The sequence below is a fragment of the Chlorocebus sabaeus genome, chromosome 8 (assembly GCF_047675955.1).
Source record: "Chlorocebus sabaeus isolate Y175 chromosome 8, mChlSab1.0.hap1, whole genome shotgun sequence".
Taxonomy (NCBI): domain Eukaryota; kingdom Metazoa; phylum Chordata; class Mammalia; order Primates; family Cercopithecidae; genus Chlorocebus; species Chlorocebus sabaeus.
Window position 1 is genome coordinate 144,800,318 of NC_132911.1, and position 22,100 is coordinate 144,822,417.

General features: G+C 49.5%; 1 protein-coding gene across 7 annotated transcripts in view; it reads left to right on the forward strand.

The window, feature by feature from the left end:
- The window catches only part of DENND3 (DENN domain containing 3), a 69,483-nt gene that overhangs the window by 16,705 nt on the left and 30,678 nt on the right, over nt 1–22,100 (forward strand). For 5 of the 7 annotated variants that reach the window (XM_008001638.3, XM_008001639.3, XM_008001643.3 and 2 more), the window contains 7 exons: nt 5,582–5,701; nt 6,658–6,876; nt 10,871–10,992; nt 15,959–16,114; nt 18,658–18,754; nt 20,524–20,627; nt 21,517–21,716. In XM_008001638.3, the coding sequence (XP_007999829.3) occupies nt 5,582–5,701; nt 6,658–6,876; nt 10,871–10,992; nt 15,959–16,114; nt 18,658–18,754; nt 20,524–20,627; nt 21,517–21,716 (1,018 nt within the window). Of the gene's footprint in view, nt 1–4,822; nt 5,011–5,581; nt 5,702–6,657; nt 6,877–10,870; nt 10,993–15,958; nt 16,115–18,657; nt 18,755–20,523; nt 20,628–21,516; nt 21,717–22,100 lie in introns of all 7 variants that reach the window. The other 2 variants (XM_073018419.1, XM_008001642.3) reach the window with 1 other exon arrangement.

Below are 22,100 nucleotides of genomic sequence, written 5' to 3' on the forward strand. Positions count from 1 at the left end.
AAGTTAAATATTTAGACTTGAGTTTTGCAGAGCGGCCTGTGATAAACAGAGCTAGTAACATGTTGTGGGTACTTCAGTGGTTAGGATGTCAGTTCATAGCTCCCTATGCAGATAATACATGGAAACCTGAATCCTTTGTAGAATAATTTATTCAAATTACAGATTTCTCATTTATTTATTTGTCTTTAATATTGAATATTGTATTTCATTTTTTGTTTGTTTTTTGTTTGTTTGTTTGTTTTTTAGGTGGAGTCTTGCTCTGTTGCCCAGGCTGGAGTGCAGTGGCACGATCTTGGCTTACTGCAAGCTCCGCCTCCTGGGCTCAAGACATTTCTCCTGCCTCAGCCTCCTGAGTAGCTGGGACTACAGGCGCTGCCACCACTCCCGGCTAATTTTTTGTATTTTTAGTAGAGACGGGATTTCACCAGGATGGTCTTGATCTCCTGACCTTGTGATCCGCCTGCCTCGGCCTCCCAAAGTGCTGGGATTACAGGCGTGAAGCACCACGCCCGGCCTGGATATTGTATTTCATTTGTTAGTGTTTTCTCTGTACAGTGTGATTAATGAGAAGTAACTGGTTTTATATTTTTTGTTACTCTTAGATGTAGTGCCGTGTTATTTAATGAACAGGCAAACATTTCCCAAGCTGGTTTTTTTTCTGAGAGATGTTATTGGTGATTTCAAGACACAGGGTTTGGGGTTAAGTGAAGCTGGAGATGTGGCTGGCCGCCTTCCCCTTTTGTTTGTTGAGAAACATGTCAGGTTGCTGAGCTCCGTGAAGAAACCCGTTTGACTCAGCATGTTCCAAACTAATTTTAACCGTACTTAGGATGCTGCTTTTTATTTTTTCCTTTAATAGACACCTGTCAAACGTCTCAAAATGTTTAGTAAATGTCGATTCAGTTTCATTATGTTAGTCCTCTGAAAGATTATATGTCTTAATCTTGATCTTCTACATTTTTCTTTACTGACAATGGAAAAAATAAGTTTCTCATATCAGAAGACACATGATCGTGAACTTAAAATGTGCGTTTTTAACATTACCCCAACCCCACCAGTCTGCTGGGTGGAAAATCCTACCAGTGCGTTCCAGTCCAGATACAGAGCAGGCCGCAGGTCTCCATCAGCTCTGCTCCCAGAAGCCCTTGTAGGGAATGTTTATTGGCCGTGTGTTTTGTACATCTGTTTTATGTGGATAGTTGGCATTTTCTTGTCAACAGTATGTGCAGTGAAATCATCAAAGTTTATGTTCTTGTTCTGTGGACTTAGCAAGTATTTACTGAGAGCCTGTGCGATCAGTGAACAGAGCCAGACCTCTGGCTCCAAAGCAGTCTCAGGGTCAGCAGTAATGAGCCGCACTCGGCCTTTGAACATAAGGAATGAGCGCGTAGCACTCCCAGCGCTTTTCCATGTCTCCTGGGCTGATGACTCTTGGCTCCTTGATCTCGACGCACCCGTGAGGAAGGTGACTGAGGGTCGCCGCTGGCCTGCTCTTCCCTCACCCATTCTGTCCATCACGCAGCCTGGCCAGACTACCTTCAGCGTTCCTTTCCAGTTTGCCCGTTTTCTTGCTGCCACTTCATTCTGGGTCACCAGCTGCTCCCCGCTGCGTGACTTGGGGACCACTGGCCTGTCTGCTTTGGTTCATTCTTGACCCTTCCATTTGTCCTTTGCACGGTGGCTGCAGAGATTATTAACACATGGACATTGCTTCTCTTCCCCAAGCCCCACAACAGTTTTTCATTGTCTGCCTTCCTCACTCCTGCAGCCCAGACCCTGTCTCACTCTCCAGCTCTGTTTATGCCACTCCCCATGGCGTGCTGCTCTCCAGCCTCACTGGACTCCTGTCCATTCCCTGAAGATACCGCCACAGGGCCCTTGCACACACTGTTTCCAGAAACAGTGTTTCCTCTGTTTTCTTGTGGCCAGCTGTGGCTCATCTCTGGTCACTCTCAACGGTCAGGTCTTTGGATCGTCTTCCCTGAGTGACCCCCACTCCCTGTCTCTCTGATAGCACCCAGTTGTCATCCCGCAGGGCACAGCACAGTTTGTAATTAGGGCTTCTGTGTGTGTGTTTTTGTTTAATGTTCATCTCCCCCATCAGACTCTGAGCTGCATGAAGGTAGAGGCCACACCCAGCACTGCATATCCAGGGCTCACAGCCAGGCCCGCACAGTGCTGCCCAGCAGTGAGCTGTGTGGTGGGCGAGCGCATGCAGGGATGCCTCGGGTTCCAGTGTTAGCCAGTCAGTGCCCGCTGATCTGTGTCCTGTGCATGTGTCTAAATGACACAGTGTCTAATTGAGTGACTCAGTCTGTATCGGGCTTGACTCAGTGCGGCTCTCCATATCAAGTCTAATTAGCTACTGGCTCTAAGTTGGTATAATGCTCGTGATCTGTTTTAGGGAATGTCATATATGAATGTTGATTGTTTTGAATAAATCCAAGAGGTCAGTGTAGGCCAAGGTTCTCATCTGGTGCAGGAGCTAACCCAGCCGTATTTTCTAGAACCCACTGCAAACAAGGTAGCTTCGAGGCTGTTTTAGAGAGCAGCAGTGAGACAGGTCTTGTGTTTTGAGTGTGTGTGTGTCTGTGTCTTGTTACTTCTGGTCTGGGTTATCTCTGATCTATGCTGGTGGAAAGGAGGAAGGAGGGAGGGGCCCCATAGCACAGGGAGTAGAGGAGAGGGCTGTGCCCTGTGCCTTGGTTCCCTGGTTCCCATTCAGCTCCCTTCCTCTGATGGTGCATGGACCACCAGCCAGAGCAGGGCAAAGACTAGAAACAGCCTCACTCTGCGCTCATCTGCATTTTCTTGCCCGCCAGCGGAACTGATTTTACTTGCTTTGCAAATCTTGGGCTTAATTGGGTGTGCAAAATCACACACACACACACACACACTCATGTACTGTACCTGAGTCATTTTCTATGTTGCTTTATGTATGACACCTGCTCTTTCCTGGGGCTCAAATCAAGCTGAGATTTGGAAACTGTTTACCTTAAACATCTCTCTCCTCAGTCTCTTCCTCTGTGGAGTGGGTGAAATAACAGCCCACTTCAGAGAGTATGGATATTATATGCTAGAAAATCTCTAGTGATTTTCTAGAGACCAACCAAAGGCTGGTGGAGTGATTAGCATTTGTATTTTTTTTTTAATCTTTAATTGGATAGCTGGTTGACACATTTCTTTTTATTTATTTATATTTTTGAGACACAGTCTCGCTGTGTCGCCCAGGCTGGAGTGCAGTGGAGCGATCTCGGCTCACTGCAAGCTCCGCCTCCTGGGTTCACGCCATTCTCCTGCCTCAGCCTCCCTAGTAGCTGGGACTACAGGTGCCTGCCACCATGCCCGCCTAATTTTTTGTATTTTTAGTAGAGACGGGGTTTCATTGTGTTAGCCAGGATGGTCTTGATCTCCTGACCTCGTGATCCGCCCGCCTTGACCTCCCAAAGTGCTGGGATTACAGGCGTGAGCCACCGTATTTTTTGAAATATTTAAAATGTTTCACGTAAACTTGACATTTATTAATATTGTGCCACAAGTTGGATAATTTAACTATGCTTTCTTTTCTTTTACATAAAAGAACTTTATTGACATAAATGAATCTGCCTTTATTTATTTATTTATATATTTATTTATTTATTTTTTGAGACAGAGTTTCACTCTTGTTGCCCAGGCTGGAGTGCAATGGTGCTATCTCGGCTCACTGCAACCTCCACCTCCTGGGTTCAAGCGATTCTCCTGCCTCAGCCTCCCGAGTAGCTGGGATTATAGGCATGTACCACCGTGCCTGGCTAATTTTATATTTTTAGTAGAGACAAGGTTTCTCCATGTTGATCAGGCTGGTCTTGAATTCCCTCAGGTGATCCACCTGCCTTAGCCTCCCAAAGTGCTGGGATTATAGGCATGAGCCACCGCACCTGGCTGAATTTGCCTAATTTTTAACATGTCTTGCTTCTGTAAACAAACTGGTAACAAGAAAGCAAAGATACCCAAGCACAGCAGGTCCTTAGTGTGGCTGGCAGGTTCTCAGAAACTGCGACATTAAGCCCTGGGTCACAAAATCAATTTCACCATCAACTAATTGATACAGACAAGAGTTAAGTTCCTATGGCATACTACTGGTCATAAAAACATCACCGAACTTCTAAATAAAGACCCAAAGCACTTCTGATATTAAACATTGAAGTAGATGGGAGTTGTACACACATTTAAGAACAATTGATTAAAATAAGGAAGAACATCATTTACCTGCTTATTGCAGTTCAGGGTTGAGGGTGGACAAAGCCCATCCCAGCAGCTTAGGGCCAAGGCAAGAACTAGCCCTAGCCAGATGCTGTCTTATGGCAGGGCCAATCCCATGCTCTCCCGTGCTTGCTCACACCGGGACCTGTCCACATGGGCTGATTGGGCTTCAGGATGTGGCAGGAAACCAGAAGATCTGGAAAAAAACCTAGCCTAGGAGAATGTGAAGGTGCCCCCCGCTGGGACGCAATTCCTTTTTCTTATCAACATTCTAACAAAATGACGTTATTCAAGGACCTGCGTCTCGTTAGGAAGCAATGCTGGTATCCCCACCACCAAGAAATTACCACCTTTTCTTGTTTTCAGTTTCTCGTATGCAGGCATGCTTAGAATACAGACTTGGGCGACTGGGAGAAAGCAGGGCCACTGGAGACCTTGTGTGTGACCTGTTCCCCCAGCCAACCTCGGCTCCCCGCTTTTCTTGATTTCTCACCCTCCCAGGCGCTCCCTTGATGGAGTCTCAGCCGTCTGTTCTGATCACGTCTCTCCCTCTGTCTCCCTGTGCTTTGCTTATACTTAGATCCGTCCATTCCGCTCGTTTCCTGGAGCTTCGGGTGCCGAGCCGGGCACCCAGCATTTCCTGAGGGCCTCCCATGTGCCAGCACCCGGGTGGCGGGAACTCGCTGTTGGCAGCCCGTTTCCTGGCAGGCTCAGAAGCCCTCCCTCAGTGAAGGAACTGAACCTCCTCCTCTGGATTTCCTCCGCCAGGTCCAGCCTCATCTCAGTAGCCATTCTGTGAATACAAAATTTGAACCAAAGTGTGACTTCAAAGTAATACATTTAGAAAAATGTCTTTCTTAAAATTTTAACTGTACATGTCTTGAAGGAGCTTTGACTATTCAATTGAAAATATTAAGAGAGTTCATAGCATACAGTAACTAAAAAGAATATATAATACCTAAGAATAATTTGAACATGCTTGATTTAGAATTTGTCTTAATTGGGACAAATATCTGCTTTGTAGTTTATCTCTGTCTAGGCAATGAGTAGTCTGCTGATTAATTAGAGCTTAAGGAATTGTGGCTTACTTAGAAAAAGACATTAAGTACTTAATTTATGTTTGAGCCTTTATCGGCAGTTCTGTGTATCTCTAGACCATTCGGTTGTTCTGCAGAATTTAACGTGGCAGCCTGTGTCTTCAGAGACATTTTCTAAGTCTGATGCCCTGGGCGCCGAAATAGTGACTCCAGTGCATGTCAGCCTCTGCCTGGAGCAGCTCTCTGAACTAATGGTGGGAACTGGTTGTCTCTGGACTAATGGTGGGAACTGGTTGTCGTAGGTATTTAACATGAAGCCGCTCCAGATTGTGTTTCCTGCCCGAGCAGACCCCGAAAGCCCCATCCTGGACCTGGACCTTCACCTGCCCTTGCTGTGCTTCCGGCCTGAGAAGGTGCTGCAGGTGCGCATCCCTGCCCCGACCAGCACTTCTTGTGCCCCCTGGCTCAGTGGGGCATTAGAGTGATGATCAGAGATGAAGATGCGAGTTTATTCCACAATGTACCAACCGGTATACTCGAAATGTATATTATTATTTTTTAAAGCCAGCGTTCCCTGCAGTGCATAGTATTTGCAAATGGCACTCTTTGCAGGGTCTCAGGTGGCTTTTGTTTGGCAGGTGGAGCTGAGAGACCAGGGAAGAGCCCACAGTTAGTCTGGTTTTGTTGGGTGGTGTGTTGACGAGCATTTTCTCTTTATTGTACTGAATCAGAACTGTGTACCTGGGCTTGTGCAGTGGCTCATGCCTGTAATCCCAGCACTTTGGGAGGCCGAAGTGTAAGGATTGCTTAAGGCCAGGAGTTTGAGACCGGCCTGAGCAACATAGGGAGACCCTGTCTCTACAAAAAAATTGTAAAATGAGCTGGATGTGGAGACACGTTCTTGTGGTCCCGGCTGCTGGGAAGGCCAAGGTGGGAGGATTGCTTAAGCCCAGGAGTTCAAGGCCACAATGAGCTATGATCACAGCCTGGGCAACACAGCGAGACCCTGTCTGTACCTTTTGTTTTTGTTTTTGTTTTTGTTTTTGAGATAGAGTCTCGCTCTGTCGCCCAGGCTGGAGTGCAGTGGCCGGATCTCAGCTCACTGCAAGCTCCGCCTCCCGGGTTTACGCCATTCTCCTGCCTCAGCCTCCCGAGTAGCTGGAACTATAGGCGCCCGCCACCTCGCCCGGCTAGTTTTTTGTATTTTTTAGTAGAGATGGGGTTTCACCATGTTAGCCAGGATGGTCTCGATCTCCTGACCTCGTGATCCACCCGTCTCGGCCTCCCAAAGTGCTGGGATTACAGGCTTGAGCCACCGCGCCCGGCCCTTTTTTTTTTTTTTTTTTAAAGCACTCAGTGCGGCGGGTTCTCCCCTCAGGTCCTGACGTGCTTCCTGACAGAACAGCGGATCGTCTTCTTCTCCTCGGACTGGGCTCTGCTGACGCTGGTCGCCGAGTGCTTCATGGCCTACCTGCATCCGCTGCAGTGGCAGCACCCCTTCGTGCCCATCCTGTCGGACCAGATGCTGGATTTCGTCATGGCTCCCACGTCCTTCCTCATGGGCTGCCATCTCGACCACTTCGAAGAAGTCAGCAAGGTTAAGTAGTGAACCTTTGATTCGGAATGCTAAATTCCTGTGAGTCCATCACGGGGACACATGGGAAGACGCGTCTGACAGTGCTCTGCGGTGAAGGCGGGGTCTGCGCATCTCAGAGAGGTCATGGGTACCATGAGAAGCAGCTGTTCTCTGGCTCTGTCATTGTCCTGTGGCGAAGCCGGGACCCCTTAGTCTCCTAGTGGAGACAGGCCAGTGAGTGTGCCCACCTCATTGTCCCGGTGGGGGCCGAGTGAGGCGGTCGCCAGCCCAGGCCCACAGCAGGGAGGTGTTCACAGGTGCTGCTGTTGCAGCCCCTCTGTGCATCTGACACACATGTTTTTAGTTGCTGAGCTGATGGATTCGTGCTAAATCTTGCGGTGATGCCAGGAGGCGGACTGGGTTTGGTTTTTAAAAATAGCTTTATTGAGATACAATTTACATACCTCAAAGTTTACCCAATTAAAATGTATGATTCAGTGGGTTTTAGGATACTTGTAGAGTTGTGTAACCATCCTCCGCCGTCCGACTTTAGAAGGGAAATTTTCATCACACGTTAGCAGTCAGCCCCCAGGGCCTGACAGCCACGCCCATGCGCTTTGTCTCTGGGTTTGCCAGTTCTGGACCTCTCGTGGGAACAGAGTCGCTCCACGCATGGTCCTTCCATCTGGCTGCTTCCACTTCGCATCCTGGTTTTGAGACTCCTCCACATGGTAGCATCTCTCAGCACTTTATTTTTATTGCTAACTAGGGTTTCACTGTATAAATACACTGAATTTTGTTCATCCACTCACAATGAGGTCGTCATGATAAAATCTTCATCACACTGTTCAGTGATGACCGTGAGGGTTATTTACACCTGTTGGCTGCTGTGAACACTTGTGTGCAAGTTTTTGTGTGGATGTGTGCTTTCGTTTCTCTCGGGTGTGTCCCCAGGAGTGGAATTGCTGGGTCGTTAGGCAGCTCTTTGTTTAACCCTTTGAGGAACTGCGAAGCTGTTTTCGCAAAGCGGCCATGCCACTTGACACTCCCACCAGCAGAACGAGGGTTCCAGCTTCTCCTGACGTCCTCGCCAGCACTGGTGGTTGTCTGCATTTTTAATGGTAGCCCTCCCGTGAGGAGGAGCTGATTTCTCACTGTGGCTTGATATGCACTTCCCTGGTGACAAATGATGTCCAGCATCTTTTCCTGTGCTTATTGGTGGTTCGCACAGGGTAGGTTTACATTTAACTTTCCATTTTGAACAATATCTTTCTTTTTTTTTTTTTTTTTTTTTTTAGAGTCTCACTCTGTTGCCCAGGCTGGAGTGCAATGACTTGATCTCGGCTCCCTGCAACCTCTGCCTCCCGGGTTCAAGCGATTCTCCTGTCTCAGCCTCCCAAGTAGCTGGGATTACAGGCATGTGCCACCATACCTGGCTAATTTTTGTATTTTTAGTAGTGACGGGGTTTCACCATGTCGCCCAGGCTGGTCTTAAACTCCTGGCCTCAGGTGATCCGCCCACCTCAGCCTCCCAAAGTGCTGGGATTACAGGCGCGAGCCACCATGCTTTCCCCCGTTTTGAAAATTTCTAAGTGTGCACAAAAATAGAAGAACACAGCGTGTGTCATGCACCCCTCACAGTCTTTAGCCTGTTGCCAGCTTCGCAGTCACCTCCAGCCCAGCTTTTCCCGGAGCATTTTAAAGCAAATCCCAGGCTCCAGATGCTTCCCCCACAAGTGTTGGGAAGGGCCCGTTGGTTGGGCCGGGCCAGGGTCCCTGCTGCAGGGGAGAACAGTGCTTGTGTGTTCCTGCCAAGGCGAGTGACTCACTGGGGAAAACACACTTCAGGAAAAGGCCAGGCAGACCTCCGTGGAAGGAACGGAAAAGCGTCATCCATCCCGCCTCGCAGATGAGAAAATAAGCTGTGTTCTGAAGTTTAAAGTTGTTTCTTTTTTTAGCCATTAGGGGAAGAAAATCGTGTTTCAGGCTGTTTTAGGTGGACAGCTTTTTTTCACATGTTAGCCTAGCAGTTCCAGTCAGCAGCAGGGGACACCTTTGAGGCACTTACCTGTTGTGAAAAGTACGAGGAGAAGCAGCTGCTCTTCTGGGTTTGTTTGGGTGTTTTTGTTTTTTGTGGCTGGCGGTGGGATCTGCAGGAAGGAGCTGGAGTGATCCTATGCGCCTCCACAAAACGCTCTTGCATCTCCCAAAGACGCTGGGCGTTCACACGTCCAGGGGGCCGGCTGCGTGCCTCGCTGCTTTAGCATTTTGTGTATTTGCCTTGTAAGGTTTTGAGGCCAAGAATGTGTTTGCGCATATTTCACGTAGCCGCCTGAACTGCACTCTAAAGGGCGGGCCCACAATGAGAGCCGGGGAGTCGGGGCCTTCCCCAGGAACCTGGCATCGCGTTCGGGGGCTGTTGAAGTGTGGGGTTCGGGCACATGACTCAGTATTTGTGTACTCTGTCACAGCAGCCTCTCCAAGTCATCAGGTGCATATCTCAAACATTCCAGGGTTGTGTGGTCTCTTAGCCCAGGCCCCTGCCGGTGCTCCCGTGCTTGGAGGGGCAGAGCTGGCTGGGGAGCTGAGCCGACACAGTGGACGTTGGGGGTTGGTGGTGCCCTCACTGAAGTTCTGGAATGCTCCCTCTAAGACTCCCAAAAAGCAGTACATGCAGTGTTTATACCAGGGTAGGAGAAACCTTGACAACAACATGTATTGGAATCTTTTCTTTCCTTTTTCTTTTTTTTTTTTTTTTTTGAGATGGAGTTTCATTCTTGTTGCCCAGGCTGGAATGTGATGGTGTGATCTCGGCTCACCACAACCTTCGCCTCCCGGGTTCAAGCGATTCTCCTGCCTCAGTCTCCTGAGTAGCTGGGATTGTAGGCACACACCAGCATGCCTGGCTAATTTTTGTATTTTTAGTAGAGACAAGATTCCACCATGTTGTCCAGGCTGGTCTCAAACTCCTGACCTCATGATCCACCCGCCTCGGCCTCCCAAAGTGTTGGGATTACAGGTGTGAGCCACCACACCCGGCCTGTATTGGAATCTTCACTGAAAGAGAAAGGCATATGGGTAAGCAAAATGTAGTCTTTCCACATAACGGACCATTCAGGCTGAAGAAGCAAGGACGTTCTGACACATGCCACAGATGGGTGAGCCTCACAGACGTCAACGTGGAGTGAAGTAGGCCAGTCCCAAAAGAACAAATGCTGTTCGTGAATCTACTCATTTGAGGTCCCCAGAGGAGTAAAATTCATGGAGACAGAAAGCAGATTAGTGCGCGTGTGGAGGGGAGGCTGGGAGCTGTGCTGGATAGTGAGAGTTTGTTTGGGATGATGAAAGCATTCCAGGATGGATGGGGGAGATCCTTGCACAGCCACTCAAACGCACTTACACTGTGGAGCTGCACCCTTAACAATGGTTACATTGATACAGTTTATTTTACCACAATTAAGAAAAATAAGAGAGAGGCATATTTAATCAAATTTAGCCCATTAACGTAGCTCATGATATATGCTAGATTTTTGTGTAGAAAATAGGAGGCTATGTGTGCATTTATTTTATTTTATTATTATTATTATTTGAGATAGGGTCTCGCTCTACTGCCCAGGCTTCACTGCAGTGGCGTGATCTCAGCTCACTGCAGCCTCGACCTCCTGTGCTCAAGGGATCCTCCTGCCTCAGCCTTCCGAGTAGCTGGGACCACAGGCACATGCTACCACACTCGGCTAATTTCTTTTAAATTTTTTGTAGGGACAGGGTATCACTGTGTTGCTCAGGCTGGTCTCAAACTCCTGGGCTCAAGCAGTCTGCCTGCCTTGGCCTCTCAAAGTGCTGGGATTGCAGGTATGAGTCACTGCACCCGGCCTATGTGTGCATTTTAAAAGGGTCTTTTAATTAATAATGACACTGTCTTAGTGAACTCAAAACATATTTATGTGTTTTCAAAGAGGTATACAAATTCTGAGATTCTTCTGTCAATCTTTACAGATGATTCCTTGTTTTCTAGGAAGCTGACGGTTTAGTTCTGATAAATATTGATCATGGGAGCATCACCTACTCCAAGTCCACGGATGATAATGTGGACATTCCTGATGTCCCCCTCCTGGCGGCCCAGACGTTTATTCAGAGGTAACGGGAAACATTAATAGTATGAATTTCAGACTGTCTTTGTTCAGATTCTGCATTTGCCACTTCAAGTATCTTTTCCTATTTTATTTTGTTATTTTTATTTATTTATTTATTTATTTATTTTTGAGACGGAGTCTCTCTCTGTCACCCAGGTTGAAGTGCAGTGGCGCGATCTCGCTCACTGCAAGCTCCGCCTCCCGGGTTCACGCCATTCTCCTGCCTCAGCCTCCCGTGTAGCTGGGACTACAGGCGCCTGCCACCGCGCCCGGCTAATTTTTGTATTTTTAGTAGAGATGGGGTTTCACCATGTTAGCCAAGATGGTCTTGATCTCCTGACCTTGTGATCTGCCTGTCTCGGCCTCCCAAAGTGCTGGGATTACAGGCGTGAGCCACCGTGCCTGGCCCCAATTTTATATAATCGATAGATGTTTTATGTATTAATTATGGTTTGGAAATTATTTGTGAACTTTTTTTCTTTGAGATGGAGTCTCACTCTTATTGCCCAGGCTGGGGTGCAGTGGCGCAATCTCGGCTCACTGCAACCTCTGCCTCCCGGGTTCAAGTGATTCTCCTGCCTCAGCCTCCCAAGTAGCTGGAATTACAGGTGCCTGCCACCATGCCTGGCTAATTTTTGTATTTTCAGTTTTTGCCACGTTGGCCAGGCTGGTCTTAAACTCCTGACCTCAAGTGATCCGCCCGCCTTGGCTTCCCAAAGTGCTGGGATTACAGGCGTGAGCCACCACGCCCAGCCGTGAATATTTTGAAATGAAAGTGATTTGTCTTTATTCTAATCTTGTCTGAATATTAATTCAAGTCAAGAGACAGTCACATCCCCCAGGAAACCTACCCCACCTCTGTCCTGTGCCCCAGGCTCCTGTGCCTGTGATCCTTGAAGTTCCCTATCCATTCATTCATTCATTCATTCATTCATTCATTCATTCATTCACTCACTGGATGTGTATTGCATCCCCATCATATACCCGGAATTGGGCAGTGCCTGTGTACTAATGACAGGACAGCCATGGCCCCTGTCCCATGACTTCGTCAGTCTGCTGGGTTCTGCTGGGTGTGACCCATTCTCTCCGAGCTAGAAGTTGTCCATTTCTATCACTCCTGGCACTGTATTGGCACTTTCCTTTTTCTTTTTCTTTCCTTTTTTTTTTGGAGATGGAGTCTCACACTGTTGCCTGGGCTGGAGTGCATTGGCACCATCTTGGCTCACTGCAACCTCCGCCTCTCGGGTTCAAGCGATTCTCCTGCCTCAGCCTCCCAAGTAGCTGGGATTGCACCTCCATGCCTGGCTAATTTTTTGTATTTTTAGTTGAGATGGAGTTTCACTATGTTGGCCAGGCTGGTCTTGAACTCCTGACCTCATGATCTGCCTACCTTGGCCTCCCAAAGTGCTGGATTACAAGCGTGAACCACCGTGCTTGGCCTGGAACTTAATTTTTTCATAGTGTTTTATAGTTTATGTTTTCTTTCATCTCTGTTACTCAACCTCATTGGCTTAGATCAGGCATCAGCAAACTTTTTCCAACAAGGGTCAAATAATATTTCAGGCTTTGGGGGCCCTGAGGTCTCTGTTGAGGTGGAGAGGCTTGGCAGGGATTTGGTCAGGGGAGAGTGAGAGGAGGTGTAGTTGCTAATTATGTTAGGACGGAGGTGTTTGGTCGTCTTGGGTGTGCCCCAAGCAGTGACTCAGCTTCGGTGCCAGGGCTCCCTCGGGGTTGCTCTGTGGAGCTCATTTTTCCCTTCAGCATTTTATAAAATGATAGCAGGAGAGATCCTGCTCTTGAGTCCTCACAGCCTGTGGGATCCGACTGCAGTCAGGCCCCGAGTGCGGGTCGTGGAGGTGATGCTGGAGGGAGCAGAGCGCTGAGGCTTGCAGACAGCCAGGCTGTACTGCTCCTGGTGAAGCCTGTGATGCAGTCTGGATTTGGGTCAGCAGTCACCTTTCTTCTCTCCACCTTCCTTTGTCTTTGCGTTGGGAGGAGTGGGAAGGAGGAGGGGGTTTCTGGCCTGGCCTTTCACCTGGCTTTTCCGATTTCTGACTCTTACCTTGGTGTGGATTATTCCTTCTACCTGGAAGTTTTCTGTAAAACGTTTAGGAGAACTACCTTTTTTTTTTTTTGGAGATGGAGCCTTGCTCTGTCACCCAGGCTGGGGTGCAGTGGCATGATCTCCGCTCTCTGCAACCTCCGCCTTCCAGGTTCAAGTGATTCTTCTGCCTCAGCCTCCCTAGTAGCCGGGATTACAGGCACCCGCCACCATGCCTGACTAATTTTTGTATTTTTAGTAGAGACAGGGTTTCACCATGTTGGCGAGGCTGGTCTCGAACTTCTGAACTCAGGTGATCCACCTGCCTGGGTCTCCCAAAGTGCTCAGATTACAGGTGTGAGCCACCACACCCGGCCGGAGAACTACCTTTATTATTGTTCTTGCATCTTAAAAAATTTCCTAAGGCCTTAAAGCCAAGCGATGGTCTCGCACAGGCAAGGTTTGTTTCTGTTTGCTTGGGCTGTGGAATCGCTGGCTCTCCTCCCCAGCCAGGGGCACCTGAGCAGCCGTTCTGTTGGCAGCTGTCGTCTGCGTGAACTTTGAAGGAGACACATGCTTTCCCAATCTCAGTTGCTTTCTGGTAAGCCACAGCTGCTTCCTTGACTTTTAGAGTGTGGCATTCTGAAACAGAACTGAGCTTTGTGAGACTGTGGTGGAGCTCTGAGCATTTCCAGGAAGGTGGGCTTCCGCCTGTGTCCTCGTCTTCTTGTTAGAATTCTGGAATAGGAACGCACACCGTGCGGAGGCTGGACCCCGCTTTGGCTAGATCCCCCAGAATGGGGATACAGGATGTTGTGTCTCCCACAGTCTCATTTTTGGAGACTATTTTATAAACACGAGCTAATTCATGTGCCATAGGTGACCTGTCTATAAGAGGCCTCTGAGCTCATAATACGGGCTGTGGGCTGCGGTGTGTGTCGGGGGGCGTCCTCAGGGGGCTCCGGAGTGCAATGTGCATCTCTCTGCACCTAGGCATGTGACTGGGAGGGACAGGGCAGCCCCCTTCTTCCCCAGCTTTCCCCAGCACCCTTGGTTCTTGGTCACTCTCTGCACTGCTGTCTTCATCTCTGATGGAAGTCACTCTCTCCCTGGGCAGCAGGGGCAGGGTCCCCAGCTCAGGGCTGTGCTGGCTGCGTGCTTGGGTGAGGGAGGCACGGGATCCCGGGGGAGGGGATGGCCATCTCCTTCAGATCCCACTGTCCCTGCAACAGAAGATGCAGAAAGAGAAGCTGCCACTCCAGGTGGCATCATAGCCCTTTTTACATGAGAGAAGTCATCAAAATTTCTTTCCCTGGCATTCTACGTGTTCTTCCAGATGAAAGGCCAGTTTAATGCTGGTAAACATCGCAGTTCTTGAGACTCCTCTAGACAGGGGTAGTTGCCCAAGTCCTGTGAGTCTGGTCAGCCAGGGCTGGGCTGGCCCCTCAGCATGTTTGGAGAGAACCCTGGCTGTGGTGCCGCCTGCCTGCCACTCCCCTGGTGGGCCACTCCACCCAGAATCCTGTTCTTCCCTTTTTCTGTCCCTGTCGCCAGGAGGATCAGGCAGCAGCAGGGGCCTGTGGCCAGTGCGCCCTTCCCATCACAGAGAAGATTGGCTCCTGCCAGCCATGCTGACCCGGCCCACACCCTCCCCGACCCCGGCCACCATGCTGGGCCGCACTGGGTCCATCAGTTCCCCCGTCTGCATCTTCCTGTCACATCTCTGGTTCCGGGTCATCTCCTGGGAGAACACTTCTCCACCCGCTCAGTCTGACCGTCATGTCTGTCTAGCCCATCGTTCTGGCATGCGTCTCTGCCTGATGTCCCCATTATCTCCTGTTTTCTTGATTTGTCTCTTTTGCTACTTCCTCCCACTCACATGAAAGTGCCATGCAGGCAGGGGCTTGGCCTGTGTACCCCACCCTTCCCCAGCACACAGATCAGTGTATGGCAAAAGTAGGATATAGTAGGTGCTCAAGAAATATGTGTGACCAGATATGCGTTGGTTCTGTTTATTTTGTATATTTCTAACATCCCTCTAGACATGCAGCCTTGAGTGGTGTTGGGAAGGCCAGGGGTCCAATCTCATGGTGACTCAGGATTGACAGATATCTGTGAGTTCCTGTCTCTGAGTGAGGCCCCTTGGGGTGAGCCTGTGGCCATGTCCTGGTGGGCCGAGAGTGGTGACACTCAGGACGTTTGTTGCAGGGCACAGAGGGGCATCTGATCCTGCCTGGGCAGGAAGTACAGAGGGGAAGCCATGGGGGAGCCGTGACTGTCCCTTCTAGGCAGCCCTGAGTGACCCGTCAAGAGGCAGCCTTACCTGGAAGCCTTTGGTGTCCTAGAAGGGGGAGTGCCCTCACTACAGTGGCAGGATAGGAATGATCTGGCCTGGGTGAAGTGTGTGGAGTCCAAGTCGAGGCCCATGTGAGTCCGTGTGTGGAGGTGAACCCACTCTTCCAGTTATGTACTTTTCTTTTCTTTTTTTTTTTTAGACAGTTTCCCTCCTGTCCTCCAGGCTGGAGTGCAGTGGCGCGATCTCGGCTCACTGCAACCTCCGCCTCCCAGGTTCAAGCGATTCTCCTGCCTCAGCCTCCCGAGTAGCTGGGATTACAGGCTCCCACCACCACACCCGGCTAATTTTTGTATTTTTGGTAGAGACGGGGTTTCACCACATTGGCCAGGCCGGTCTTGAACTCCTGACTTCAGGTGATCCACCTGCCTCGGCCTCCCAAAGTGTTGGGATTACAGGCGTGAGCCACCGCGCCCAGCCCCAGTGATGTACTTTTAACGATCACCTGCCCCTCAAATTATTGATCGGTATTTGAGCCTGCGAAGTGTTCATTTACCTGGCGGGCCGTGTGCCGCTGGTGGGCGGCCGTGGCCCGCGGCGCTGGGGCTGAGCCAGCTTCGGTCTGCCTCCTTCCAGGGTGCAGAGCCTCCAGCTCCACCACGAGCTGCATGCCGCCCACCTCCTCTCCAGCACAGACCTGAACGAGACCCAAGCCCACCGGCGGGCCTGGCAGCAGAAACTCAACTGCCAGATACAGCAGACCACCCTGCAGCTGCTTGTGGGCATCTTCAGGTACGTGAGAGAGCGTTTCCGGCGTCCATGAGGAGGTAACCAGCCAGTCAGCCATTCCATGGGGATCGTGCACCCTGCCCCAGAGGGCAGGCCATTAGCACCATCTGCCTGGCAGACACGAGCGGTCCCCGCCCTGCCAAAGCTTTTCTTGTGACTGTTACAATCAGCACTTACGGGAAGTTTGTTCTTTTGACTCTGACCCTGCCTGTGCCTTCCTAACGCCCTCTCCTGCTGGTGACTGTGCCTTCCTAACACCCTCTCCTGGTGACCCCCTGCAGGTGGCTGTTTTGGGACAGCCCTCTAGGAAGATGCAAATCTGATTAACCTGCAGGGAGCACCTGTCACTCTGGCCTGTGCTGGCTCCGGTCTCTGGCTCAGTCCATGGAGGGCTCTGTCCCAAGAGGCCTGCACCCAGGGGCTAGTGAGGGACAGACAGGCCATTTTGATGTGACTCATAAGCTAGATGATGAAACCATCTATGGGAGAGCCACAGGACAGGTGGGACACTCAAGGTGTGCCCGTTAGCGAGTTTTCTTTCTCCTCATTCCAGGAATTACTGCATTAGCTGCCTCCCGCATGCTATTGCTTCCCCAGCGCTTAAGCTAGAATTGGTTAAGTGGACAAGCCAAGTGTGTTTATTTCAGTGTGATACGGTGCAGGTACTGAGTTGCTATTTCTGGCCTAAATATGCGGTCACTTAAGGAATGTATGGCAAAAATGATAGCTTCATAGATAAGTACTTGGTAATACAAAAGCCTTTGGGCCTTCTCCCACCCTTTCTTTCTCTGGCAGTGTTCCTCCTCTCCTTCTCGCTGGTTGCTCCCTGAGTCCAGGAGGCACCCCTGATGCTTGCCTCATCTGTCCTTGAGGGGCCTTCTGCTTTGGAAGGGGGTTAGTACAGAGGCTGCTGGCTTGATCGTACTCTGTGTGATTATTTCAAAATGGAAATTTAAATGGCTTTTTTTTTTTTTTTTTTTAAATTGAGACAGAGTCTTACTTGGTCACCCAGGCTGGAGTGCAGTGACGCCATCTCGGCTCACTGCAACTGCCGCCTCCCAGGTTCAAGTGATTCTCCTGCCTCGGCCTCAGACGTAGCTGGGACTACAGGCACACAGCACCACGCCTAGCTAATATTTTGTATTTTCAGTAGAGACGGGGCCAAAACGTGGCCATTTCGCCATGTTTGCCAGGCCAGTCACCAAATCCTGACCTCAGGTGATCCTCCTGCCTTGGCCACCCAGCGTGCTGGGATTACAGGTGGGAGCTACCGCACTTGGCCTGAATGGCCTATTCTTTTGATGTATTTGTTTGCATAAAGTGAATAATTTATTAGGAAAAAATGGGATGGTGTATTACAGACATGTGATATTATCTTTGCCCAAAGAGGCATAATTAATGTGGTCCTAAATATGTTGTTTTCCTTTTGTTCTTTGAAGATGAAATATTTTATGAACAAGTTTTTTTTTTTTTTTTTTTTTTTTTTAATTTCTTAATATTTTACAAGCTCAGTGAGTTGACAGAAAAGCAGAATAGTCCCAGCCACTCGAGAGGCTGAGGCGGGAGGATCCCTTGAGCCTAGGAGTTTGAGAACAGCCTGGACGACATAGCAAGATCCTGGCTCTTTAAAAAAAAGAAGCAGAAGATATGATTACAGATGATAAAACTTTATTTCCCCTAGATGAAATAACTTATTCTCTCAAGGAAAACACTAAACAGATTATGTACTAACTATGCCCTGTAAGGTTGTTCGTTCTATTTGTATATTACTTTAGATCTGGGAGATCACGTGCTAAAATCTCGATGGGTTTATAACATGATCTGAGGAAACTGGGTACCAAGAGGTGAAGTGGGCCAGGTGTGGTGGCTCACGCCTGTCATCCCAGCACTTTGGGAGGCCAAGGTGGGTGTATCACCTGAGGTCAAGAGTTTGAGACCAGTCTGGCCAACGTGGTGAAACCCCATGTCTACAAAAAATATGAAAATTAGCCAGGTGTGGTGCTGTGTACCTGTAATCCCAGCTACTTGGGAGGCTGAGGCAGGAGAATCACTTGAACCCAGGAGGCAGAGGTTGCAGTGCGCCAAGATTGTGCCACTGCACTCCAGCCTGGGCCATAGAGCGAGACCCCATCTGAACAAACAAGCAAACACAGAGGTGAAGTGACTTGTCTGGGGAGGCTGGCGGCCAAACTGGTTAGCACTTGGAGAGTCTGGCTGCCCCTCTGGGCTCCCCACCCTGAACTCAGTTTCATGTGTGTGAACTACAACTGATTTTTGTGTCTTAATTTGCATAAGGAACTGGGGGGCTGGAGGAAGGTGAGAATAGGAACACTGCCTCCTGGAATTTCATTCTAGTTGGGGGAAATTTATGCTTGACCACGAAATACATCCATGTCGTATCATTTTGGTAATCAAGAATCTTTCTGAAGAATACAGCTTTTTCAAAGTTTGTATCTCTTATAACCATTTTTCTGCTACTAAAAGTGGTCTATTTTTTCATGTATTTAAGAATGTTTTAGCACTCAGACTATCTTTCTCTTTGTCAGGGATGTAAAGAATCATTTAAATTATGAACACAGAGTCTTTAATAGTGAAGAATTTCTCAAAACCAGGGCTACAGGGGACCATCAGTTTTATAAGCAGGTGAGAGCTGTGGGATGTGGGTGTGCCTATGTGTGTTCAATCCGTTATCCTTTTCTGTATTTAAATACTTTTCAAAATAAATTTTCTCAAGTGTAACAATTTTTCCAAAAAGTTTGTTTTAGCACGGTTCCTTTTGGTCATGTGACTCTCCCTCTTTTTTAAAAAAATCAGCTTTTTAAGAGTATAATTTACTTATGGCCAGGCACAGTGGCTCACGCCTGTAATCCCAGCACTTTGGGAGGTGAGGCGGGCAGATCACTTGAGGTCAGGAGTTTGAGACCAGACTGACCAACATGGTGAAACCCTGTCTCTACTAAAAATACAAAAATGAGCCAGGCGTGGTGGCGGGTGCCTGTAATCCCAGCTACTCAGGAGACTGAGGCAGGAGAATTGCTTGACCCCGGGGAGTGGAGGTTGCAGTGATCCAAGATGGTGCCACTACACTCCAGCCTGGGTGACAGAGCAAGATTCCGTCTCAAAAAAAAAGTATAATTTACTTAAAATATGGCCATTTCAAGTGTGTGGTTTGATGGATTTTGACAAATGTACATATCTGTGTCACCACTTCCTCAACCTGGACATAGAATAGTCCCATGACCCCAGTCAGCGCCATCCCTCCCCAGGTCCCGGCAACTCTACCTGCGTGCATCCCCGCAGACGGTCGGCCCGTCTCAGAGTCCCAGGCTGTGCAGTCGTACGGTCTGCGCTCTGTCTGCCTTTCTCCCTCAGCCTCCTGCCTCGGACCGAGCTGGGCTACTGTGTGTCTCAGCAGCAGCTCCTTTTTTTGCTAGGAATGTCCCGTGCTTGGGACAGAGTGCGCTTCCTTCTTCTGTCCACCTGCTACTGAGCATTTGGGTTTTTCCGTTTGTGACTATTACAAAAAAATAATCACGTCGGGGGCTTTGCCCTAATAGAAGCTGCCTGAAGAGTCCCTTGATCCTTTTGGGTTTTTTTTTTTTTTTTTACAGCTTTGGGGTAGGCCGAGAATAGCCTTTCTCTAGGGTTGGTTTATAACCTAGCCCATCTGCTAAGTGATGTGCCCCCGCCCCGCCGTGTCTCCTGAATGGCTGGGGGTCAGCCAGGACCCTCCGCCCTGGCTGTTGGGAGCGTGACTGGCTCTCTGCCCTTGTGAGCTTGGAGAGTTTTGCTGACAGCTTCCCAGTCGTTCTTTGGTTTGATGCGGTTTCGCCCTATGCCTGGGCAGCGGGGTATTCAGCAAAGGCTTAGGGAGACCCTGATGCAGGTTTCCTAATACAGGCTCCTAATACAGACCCTGATACAGGCTCCCTGTATCATCCCCTCCTCTCCAGAGCCCTGCCCGAGGCTTCCAGCCGCCCCAGCCTCTGCGAGCTCCCTCCTCGCCCTCAGTGCTGCAGCTGCACCAGCCACGAGCCTGCCTCTTGTCCAGGGTCTGAAAACAGTCGTTTCTCTTTTTTATCAAGTTTCCTCACAGTTTATGTCAAGAGGATATGTCTGAGCCTTGCCTAGTGCCTTATGGCCAGAAGCACGTGTCCACCTCTTTTAGCTATGATGAAATACGCTTTTGTTCACGGGGTGGGTATGTGGGCCCCGCTGTGTGAATGTATGGCCGCCATTTCTTCTCCTGTGTGAATGAGGAAGAACAGAAAACCCTCGAGTTGGTTCACTCAGTCAGTATCCACTGGGCATGAGTGGTGGTGCCCAGTTCTGTGCCAGGAGGCTCAGGGGCTTTGGAGCAGGGACTTGGGGAGTCGGCACAGCCCAGTGAGCAGCCCTTCTGTCTTTTCCAGGTCTTAGACACCTACATGTTCCATTCTTTCCTTAAAGCCCGGCTCAATAGGAGGATGGACGCCTTTGCTCAGATGGACCTCGACACCCAGTCGGAGGAGGACAGGTGCTTCACTGTCATGTTTTGGATCCACAGCTCTTTAGGGATCACAGTGTCCAAGGACCTCAGTTTTATTCAAATGAGTAAACAAGAAAGTCAACGGGAAATGCCTTGTGCTTAGAAACTCATGATGAACTGGGCAACAGCTGGGAAGCTCTTCTCTCTACGCTTCTACCTTTTTTTCTTTTTTGAGACAGAGTCTCGCTCTTGTTGCCCAGGCTGGGGTGCAGTGGCGCAATCTTAGCTCTGCGACCTCTGCTTCCTGGGTTCAAGTGATTCTCTCGCCTCAGCCTCCTGAGTAGCTGGGATTACAGACACCCGCCATCATGCCCGGCTAATTTTTGTATTTTTGTAGAGATGGGGTTTCACCATGTTGGCCAGGCTGGTCTCGAACTCCTGACCTCAGGTGATCCACCCACCTCAGCCTCCCAAAGTGCTGGGATTACAGGCATGAGCCACCACTCCTGGCCTGTTTCTACTTCTTGAGGGAACGCTTGAAACGTGCCTGATGTTAGCATGCTCCCCGTGGTTTGCGGCCCTGTGTCTTCCTTGGTGTCACTCTCTCCCATCTCCTTTCTCTCTTCCCACCTACCCCCATCCTCGAAGCCTGTTGTTTTCCATCTCTTCCTTGCTCTTTGCGTGAGCCCCCTCCAACATGCGTCCGCTGCAGTCAGGGCTCCTGTTGGCTTATGCTGGTTTCTCCTGGGCTTGCGTCTGGGTCTCCTTGAGGCTGCACTTGGTGAGATTTGGGCAACACGTTCTTACCAGTCTGTTTTCCACTGGTCTGTAAGAGTATTACATGCTCCTCGTTACACTGGGGAAAATGCTTAGTTTAGGCTTATTCTGCAATCATTATTGTGTCTATAAAGTAAAGCATTGCTTTTTCCTACCCCAGAATAAATGGAACGCTTGTAAGTCCAAGGAGACCGACTGTTGAGAAAATAGCGTCTCGGAAGTCCTCGCACCTGCAGGTCACCCACAGGCGCATGGTGGTCAGCATGCCCAACCTGCAGGACATCGCCATGCCTGAGCTGGCACCCAGGAACTCCTCGCTCCGGCTGACGGACACCGCAGGCTGTACGGGCAGCAGCGCAGGTAAGGGCTGCCCCCCATCGTGGTGCTGTGTGTCGGTCCCCCAATTCCTGCACTGCAAGTCATTGAGCAAAACTGGAACTTGTTTCAGGGGAGACGAGTGGGCTTGTTTTAGCAGCCAAGTTATTTGAAATGTTTAGAATATTCATTTTGCCAACTGTGTGCCTTCTAGAAAATGATTTCTTGTCTATATTTTCTGCCACCCAGTGTCACTGCTAAAGATAACGGGGGCTCTGCATGGTTCGGCATCCTTCACAAGCGCAGGCTGTGTGTCTCTGTGTGTGTGTGGATTGCATGTGTATAAATACATATTTACACATACACATGTGTGATAGGAGGCGGGGGCGCCAGGCACCGCAGGCTGTGTGTGTCTCTGTGTGTGTGTGT